At 48.3% G+C, this 8,300-nt stretch overlaps 1 protein-coding gene across 1 annotated transcript in view; it reads left to right on the forward strand.

Moving 5' to 3' along the window:
* Positions 1-8,300, forward strand: part of Fsip1 (fibrous sheath interacting protein 1) — a 79,942-nt gene extending 71,642 nt beyond the window's left edge. Inside the window, exons 11-12 of the mRNA XM_048332601.1 lie at positions 5,753-6,260; positions 8,105-8,300. Of these exons, the coding sequence (XP_048188558.1) occupies positions 5,753-6,260; positions 8,105-8,151 (555 nt within the window). The 3' untranslated portion in view covers positions 8,152-8,300. The remainder of the gene's footprint in view (positions 1-5,752; positions 6,261-8,104) is intronic.

The following is an 8,300-nucleotide window of genomic DNA, read 5'->3' on the forward strand; positions in this document are numbered from 1 at the left end:
AGAGGCGCTGGCAGACGCGTGACAAAAGGGCCATTGTGGCCCCCGGCTAAGCACAGAGGGGGTCCCGTCCAAGTGGACTCTCCGTCTGTCCGTCTGTGCGTACAGACGGCCGCCGCTGCCAGCCATCCCCAGAGGCCGGTGGTCCCACAAAACGGCGACACGGGGAATGCCACCTCCTGCTCCACTGCCTCTTCTGTGGGCATCCGGCCCCCTCCATTCCCGAGGCGCCATGCCAGCCTGGCACCCCCCGCGCATGGCCGGGCCCGGGTGGCGCCGTCTGCTTCTGCAGTCATGGTCCCCCCTGGCGCGTGCTGCTGGACCTACAGCCTCCCCCCACTGCGGCCCAGGGGTGGTCCCCCCCCCCCCCCGCCCTCCCAGCCGCGACTGGCACCGGCTCGCCCGCCCGCTCGCACGTGTGGCCGGCCCCCAGGCCTCCACGGCCCTCTCGGCAAGGATCTTGCTTTCCTTGTTGAACACAGGCCAGTTTCCCTTCTGGCTATTTCAGTTAAAAGTATGGCAGGTGTTCCCTGTCCCCTGGGGCCTGCGCCTGCCTTTATGTGGTGGGTGTCCTCAGGGAGAGGAGACGAGGTGGAGAGGTAGAGATGGGAGAACCAGCCCGTTACGGCTATACATCCTGCACGACGGCTGCAGACTTTAAAATGCACACTCGGCATCTTACCTCTGTGTGTCGTCCCCCCGGTCCTGGGGCTTGAATTCCGGGCCTGGTCTCTGTCCCTGAACTTTTTTTTTTTTGCTCATGGAGAGTGCTCTACACCTGAGCCACAGCACCACTTCTGGCTCTTTAGAGTAGTTCATTGGAGATAAGAGTCTCACAGAATTTTCTGCCCAGGCTGGCTTCGAACCACAATCCTCAGATCTCAGCCACTTGAATAGCTAGGATTACAGGCGTGAGCCACCGTGCCCAGCCCCCTGTGTTTTTAAAGGTGCTTAGTCTAAAAGACGCATGATCAGTCATAGGAGTCTCTTGAGCTTGCATTGCCCATTGGGGCAGATTCGTAAATCTGCTTTGTAGTCCAACCAAAATGCTTTCATCCTTCTCCCCACCAAGTGAATCTTTCTGTATTTTGCTTGTTTATTGTTTTGAGTGAGGGGTCTTGGTTTGTAGTCCAGCTGCCCTCAAACTCTCCATCCTCCTGCCTTGCTCTTCCAAATGACGATATTCTCAGCTAATTCAGAGAATGCTCAGATTTAAGATGGGTGAAGTTTACCAGTACTTCACTTGGCACTCCTTCAGCTAGCTTTGGAACTTTATGAAGGGACAGGGCCCTAGCAATGATGGTTCAGCAGTATGCAGACTCCCCGCGCGGTCTGTTCCCGCCCATGCTTCCTTCTTGCCCCCAGAGGCCTAGGCGTGGGTGGCGTCCCCACCCCATACGCTCCTCACCCCAGGCCACTGGGCCACCTGCCAGGAGGTCCACCAGCTGAGCAGTGACCTTCAAAGTTATTTGCGTTAAAGGACGTAGCGCCTATAGTGCATAGCTCGTGCTGCATAGGTAAGCTGAGGTGTGACAAAAAGAAGCCACGAATAAGCAGAGAAGGCCGTTCTGCCAAGGGAAGGGAGCACAGACGGGCGGGCCCGCGGCCACAGGGCCCGGAAGGAAGCGCAGTGGAGCACAGGACTTCAGTGCCCTGGTGGCCTGCAGCTTTAGACTCCAAAAAGCCCGTAGGGACGTTTATGTCCCGTGTGAAATGACCATGAAACAACCCGTTGGAGCCTTTAAAAGTCCTCATCCCTACTACCTCTACTTTTCTTTTTTTTTTTTTGAGATAAGGGTTCCCCTTCCTTAAAGTCAAAAACCCTTGACTAAAATAAACGGCCGCCTAGGTGCCGCCAGCAGCGGCTGAGGCCGAGAGCTGCGGCCCCGTTGCCCGCCGGGGCTCAGCAAAGGCAGGAATGGTTCCTCGTTGCTTATTGAAGCGTCGAGCGAGGTGCCACTGAAAACGAATCACATTTCTGGTCTCATGGTCTCATGCTTAATGGTTGGGGACATTCTGTTGCTCCACCCGTTTCCCCCTGGAGATAATAGTAGTAGGCTTATGTGACTGGTCTTTGGAAACTCTGTTGAGGGGAAAAATACTGGACATAAGATCAAAGAACAGGACTGCCTCTCCCGGTCTGCTGCTGTGAACTTTCAGGTGGTTTACATTACAGGCATAATTTGGATGGCCTTGTCAACAACCGTTGCTCAACTAGCAGAGGATTTTTTTTTTAATGACTGAAGAAGCCTCATGTTTAGCACCAGACGGAGGCAGGGCAGACAGCAAGATAAACCACAGGCGGGGTTCCATCTCCAGCAATAATGAGTTGCCCTCCTTGTCAGATTTAGCTGCTACACCAAACCAGCATCTACCTGGGTGGAGAAATGTCAACAGTGGGCACCTGGAAATGAAGCTGTGGCTGTGGTTGGTTGTTTTTTTATTTTTATTTTTAATGAGCTGAAAGGGATGGCACTGTGCAGGTTTTCATAAAACACAACACTAGTCTGAGTGAAAAAGTCTGTAGTTAAGTGAAATACTCTGCAGGAAAGATTTTTTTCTTTAAATCTAAGAGAAAGAGAAACTGGATTTCAGTTGAGGAAAAGACACTTGGAAAATGGTGAAAGGAAAACTCAATTTCAGTGAGAGGCAGTGTAACTCACACAGACTCTGGACACAGACCTTGGACAGGCGACTTAATTTCTTGCTGTCTTATTTTCTTCTTGTACAAAATGGCATTGATGGTAATACTAATATCCTAGATTCATGGCAAAAATTAAAGAAGTCAACACATGTAATATACATAAAGCAATTTCTAGCCTAGAATAATAAGTACATCAGCTGGGATGCCAGCAAGACCATCAAAGATACGTGAAAACGATATTCTTTTCCTGATGAAAGAAAGTCTGTACATTTACTCTTTGGCTGTGGACCGCATGTGGACTGGCCAGGACAAGAAAGAAGGTCTATGGAAGGCCTGTGAAAGTAAAGGTGGGAGAAGGGAGGCTGTCATACAGAGAAAGAAGCTGGATTGAGTTGGATTGGGAAAAGTGAGGACTGAGATGCACTGTGCTAAGTTTTATGAGGGACAGGAATAGTATGAATAATTTGTTTATGAAAGACGAGGAAATTGGAACTAGCATGCAAAGTGAGGGCTTGGAGGTGAGTGTTTAAACAGATGTTCCCTGGGCAGCAGCGCCTGCGTGGTGAGAGGCTCGCTTACAGAACGAACTCACTCAGCAGTGTCAGAAGCAGTGAGCAAGAACGGTCAGGGACGTTTGGGATAGAGCCCAGTTTAGTCCAGTTCAGCACTAAAAGCGAACGTGCGGTGATGTGGTACTCCTTCCATGATCCTGTATCTTTCTACTCCGATGCATAGGCCTTTTGGTTTTCTTCTAATGCCTCAGTTTCATAATCATGAGCCTTCGGTGAGGGTATTTGGTGAGGATGACACTTAGTAGGCTCATTCCCGTGGGAATCATTCTAAGCAATTTTATAAAAATTGCAAAATTTGAGAGTGTGTATCAAGTACCTACCTGCCGTACAAGGTCTGACTTCGTTTTCTGTTGAGTGGATTATGTAGCTGTTTGCCGGACATGCTCTTGATGATGGATAGAGTAGCGCCACTCCTGAATGCCTGAAGTGTTTACTGACTGCAAGTAGGACTTGAGCCAAGCATGGTGACACATGCCCATAAACCGAACTACTTGAGAGGTGAGAACAGGGGGATCCTGACTCGAGGCCAGTCCAGACAGAAAACTTGTGAGACCCCCTTCTCATCCAAGCTATGTGGGAAGCATGAATAGGAGGGGTTGCTGGTCAGGCCAGCCTGGACAGAAAACAAGGCCCTGTGTCAAATAGAGCAAGAAGTACTGGGGTGGGGGCTGGGGATATGGCCTAGTGGCAAAAGTGCTTGCCTCGTATACATGCAGCCCTGGGTTCGATTCCTCAGCACCACATATACAGAAAATGGCCAGAAGTGGCGCTGTGGCTCAAGTGGTAGAGTGCTAGCCTTGAGCAAAAAGAAGCCAGGGACAGTGCTCAGGCCCTGAGTCCAAGGCCCAGGACTGGCCAAAAAAAGAAAAAAAAAAAGTACTGGGGAGGTGATAGAGAGCCTATTCAGAAAGGGCAAGGCTATGAGTTCAAAATATAGTACCACCACTACCAACAAAAATACAGTGAGAGTTTGCATAGAATTTATATATAATTTAACTGCTATTTTTGACATGTACATGAATTTTAGGTTGACTTATATGAAATTGTGAGTTCTAGGTAATGACTAAGAAAAAAAAATCCAGTCATTTCAATTTCTTACTATTTTCAAACTTACAGTGGCACTTGTCTCTGAGTTTTAACATAAGTAAGTTAAATATAATTAGGAAAACATGACACACAAAACTTAGTTCAGTGCTATTTTTATTGGCTGCATTAAACCATTACATAACAATAGATACTTAGCTATACTGGCTCCGACAATAGCTTTTCTTGATAGTACCTTACCTATGCAGAATGTTTAGTTGTTTCTTACTATGTAGTTTCAAAGTAGGGCGTTATTTTACTTTCTGAAATACAAATATAAGGCCATTAAAAGTAATGATTAGGCTTTCTTAGGAGCACTTCTTACTCCGGTAATTCTCTTTCAAAGGACGATTGCTGTCTCCCTAGATCATCCATCACATAAATCACGGAGATGCTCTGTGGTTAGAGGAGGAGAAACCTCCACCAGTGTCTTTCCATCTATTTAACACTCCTGCTTTTGGGGGGCATCACAACTCAAGTAGCACGCCATTAGGTAGGGTTCTTTTAGAACACGGTGCTGTGTTTTCACTTGATTCATTTTTGTCTGTCTTCAGAATATCACTTGAGCCCGGTGCTGGTGGCTCACTTTTGTAACCCTAACTACTGGGGGGGAGAAGGGGGAGATCTGAGGATCGGGGTTCCAAGTCAGCCTGGGCAGAAAAGTCCCCATGGGACTCTTACCTCCAGTTCACCACACAAAAACTGGAAGTGGCGCTGTGTAGGGCACAAGCCTTGAGCACACAGAGGCTCAGGGATAGTGCCCAGGCCCTGAGTTCAAGCCCCACAACTGACAGGAAAGAAGAACCCCAAGCAGAATATCACTGGGAGGAACTCACTCATGGCTTAAAATCCTTACAAGGTCTTGGCTGAAACATTCAGCTGGGATGACGTTTACCAGTGGAATTGAATGTGTGGGACCAAGTGCTTCTCCCCAAGTGCCCTGTTCCAGGAATGCCCCTGGCCTCAGCCTGCCCCCCCGCCCCCCTCCCCTCCCCGCCACCCCCGGCTCTGACGCGGCTGTCCCTGTCGGGACGCCCCTGCCCTCGCCCTTCCTCCTCTGTCCTCAGCAGTATTGTCCCGTGGAGGCTGTGGACAGACGTGGGAGTAACAGGATGGTGGGGGGGGGGGTGGACACCATGGCCATTACTGCCCTTTCTGGAAAAGCCCCCTTCCCCAGGTTGTTAAAAATCAAAAGTGCTTTTCTAAGCATCTCTGTTTCGGCTCAAGCTACTTTTAGGTGGCTACTTGCTAGGAATTCTTGAGCATCCTATCCTCCCTGCACTTGCCAGCGCCGTGAATGATTGCTTCCCTGCTTGCCTGCGTTGTCCTTAGTTTACATGAATGGTAATGGTAATTGTAGAAGCCTCCTCCAGTAATTATGTTGCTGGAAGCTTACCGGAAGTAAGCACGTCTACTCAGCCAATTGACTGTGAACACTTTTGGGTTGTTTCATCAGTTAGATCCCACGCCGCTTCTCTCCGAGCAGCAGTTAACGTGTCTTCTGGGTGAATGCACGTCCAGACGAGAAGCCATCGCCAAGCCTCCTTCCGGAAGGGAAGACAGAGGCGGGAAGGCTGCCCCGGCCGCGTCCCCCCGGCCCCCCCAGCCCGCCCTCTCCGAGTCGCCAAATGGCTCGGATGCAAAGGTCCAGAGCACCGAGGGAGGAGACGCAGGCACGCCTGATGCCCACGGCGGGGCCCACGCGGGCTACTACCTCACGAGAGCCCTGGATGGGCGTCGCCTGGCAGAAGCTCTGGCCCTGGAAGCAGAGAGTATAGAATGTCTCCCACTCTCCAAGGATGAGGTTACTAACGACACGCAAGACTATTTTATGTCCAAGACTGTTGGCATTGGGAGACTGAAACGGCCTTCTTTCTTGGAGGATCCACTGTATGATGTCACTGCAAGCCTTTGGTTGGAGGAGCAGCGTGCGGCGCTCCGTCCTCCAGAGCAAGCAACAGCAGGTAAGGCTTGAGAACAAGCGTTGCAGGAGGGACTCGGGAGCATCTCAGTGTGAGGAGAACTCTCATCTCAGGTGGACCAGGACAGTCGAGTGTATTTGTAAGTCACAGGTGAGAGCATTAAGAGCAGTGCAAGCACAGGAACATGTGTTCTTATGAGATCCTGGTTGAGATTTTATATTATGAAGTACATTAAAACATCGGCTATTGTTTTTTGTTAGCATACACTCGTTTACAGAGGGGCATTGCGACCCTGTTTACAATGTACCCCGCTCCACCCCCTCCCTTGTTCTCTTTTTCTCTCCTACCTAAGACAAGTTGAGCAGGTCTTTTGTTCTGTTTTTATACATGCAAACAATCTCACCATTATTCACCTCCTGGCCCTCTTTTTCCCTTTCCCGTTCCCTTCTCCTCCGTAGTCCCGTGGGTTCATGTACGTACATGCCCATTTCCAAAGTTCTGATGGTGCCGTCTTGCTGTGCTCTGCCCCGCGACGCATAATCACATCGTAGCAAAGCACTGATGCCTTACACGTGTCATTCATACGTCTTCATTTTTGTGTTAATCCGAATATTCCACCACATCTACTTCTTGAAACTTGAGATTTTTGTTTTGAATTTGATCCAGTCTACTGGAGATATTTTAAGAATTGAATTATTTGTATTTACATCACCAGAATTGTTGTTTTCCTCAGAATTTCCTTAATGAATTCTTTTACATCCCATATTGTCTTCCTTATTTCATTCAGCTCTTTCTTTGAGCTCTTTCTTGGAATGCATTCAGGCATTTATTCTTGTCCTCTTTAATTTTTGGATCATTTTTTAACCCTTTGAAATGTTATCCACCTCATTTTTATTCGTGTTCCTTGCTGTAGAGTTGCGTTCCCTACTGTTGGAGGAGTCAAGTTGCCTTATTTCTCCCCTATTTCTTGCGTTTCTGCTTTTGGATTTGTGCGTCCGAGGCCAAGTTGCTGGTTGGAGGTTTTAATCTCCTGTAGTGTTTCAGTTGAAATATCGGTGCTCAGTTCAGTTTCTGGGCCGAGATGCACATTCTGACCACTGGCCTCCGTGCCTGGCTTAATAGCCAAGAACTCACTGGTGTGCGTGGGGCAGCAGGCCTGCGGCCCAGCACTGCTCAGATCAAGGAAGACAGGCTGCCTCCTGTGGGAGGGCCAGCTGTCCATTTCCGTGTGGCTTTTACCTTGCCCTCTCGGAGGAGACCAGTGCCAACCAGCTCTTACCTCACTTAAATAAAGCATGTGCTGCAGCTCTTACCCTCTTCCCAGAAACGTAGTAGCAAGTAAAGTAATAATTGGGATGTCTGTCTCTAAGCCTCTAGTTATCTTTCAAAACTCAGCATGTTTTCTCAGAGTTGTAAGCTCCGTAAAGAGAGATTCTCTTATTATCAGATTTTACCAGTAAACTTTATATGGAGCTTGTGGTGACTGTCTAATAAATATTAGAGAATGTACTTATTGTTATCATTATACTTTACTCTTGATTTTTGGCTTCAGTTATTTTTTTTCATGTGATTTCACTTTTTCTGGGACTGGTGTGGATTGAGACCTTTCTTTTTATGCTCCCCACCTAGCCTCGATGACAGGCTTGTGCCATAGACCCAGCCTTTTTTGTTTGGGATGAGGGCTTGGGTACTTTTGTTCCTGGGCTGGTCTTCTCTGTCCTCCCATTCTCAGCCTCTGGAGTAGCTAGGATTGCAGGCCTAAGCCACCAGGCCCAGCTTGTATTGTAGAGTGGATAAAAGGATTGAATGCTCACTAGGCTGAATTATTTGTCTTAATAATGTACCCATTCCTGATTGCATATTAACTTTGGTTATTTTATATACAGATGAACAGCAGACTAAACATGTGATGGAAGACTGTGAAGACTCTTGAAGACTTACTAGGTGTGCGCTTAAGAAAGCTGGAAATTTTCATTTTTTTCTGAACTGCTTTGAGTTCAATGAATACATTGTAGAGACCATTCCCCAAATAATGATTTTAACATTCCAATTCTCTTCTCTTGTTTATTATGTTTCCTTGAT

This window comes from Perognathus longimembris, chromosome 23, assembly GCF_023159225.1.
Source record: "Perognathus longimembris pacificus isolate PPM17 chromosome 23, ASM2315922v1, whole genome shotgun sequence".
Lineage (NCBI taxonomy): Eukaryota > Metazoa > Chordata > Mammalia > Rodentia > Heteromyidae > Perognathus > Perognathus longimembris.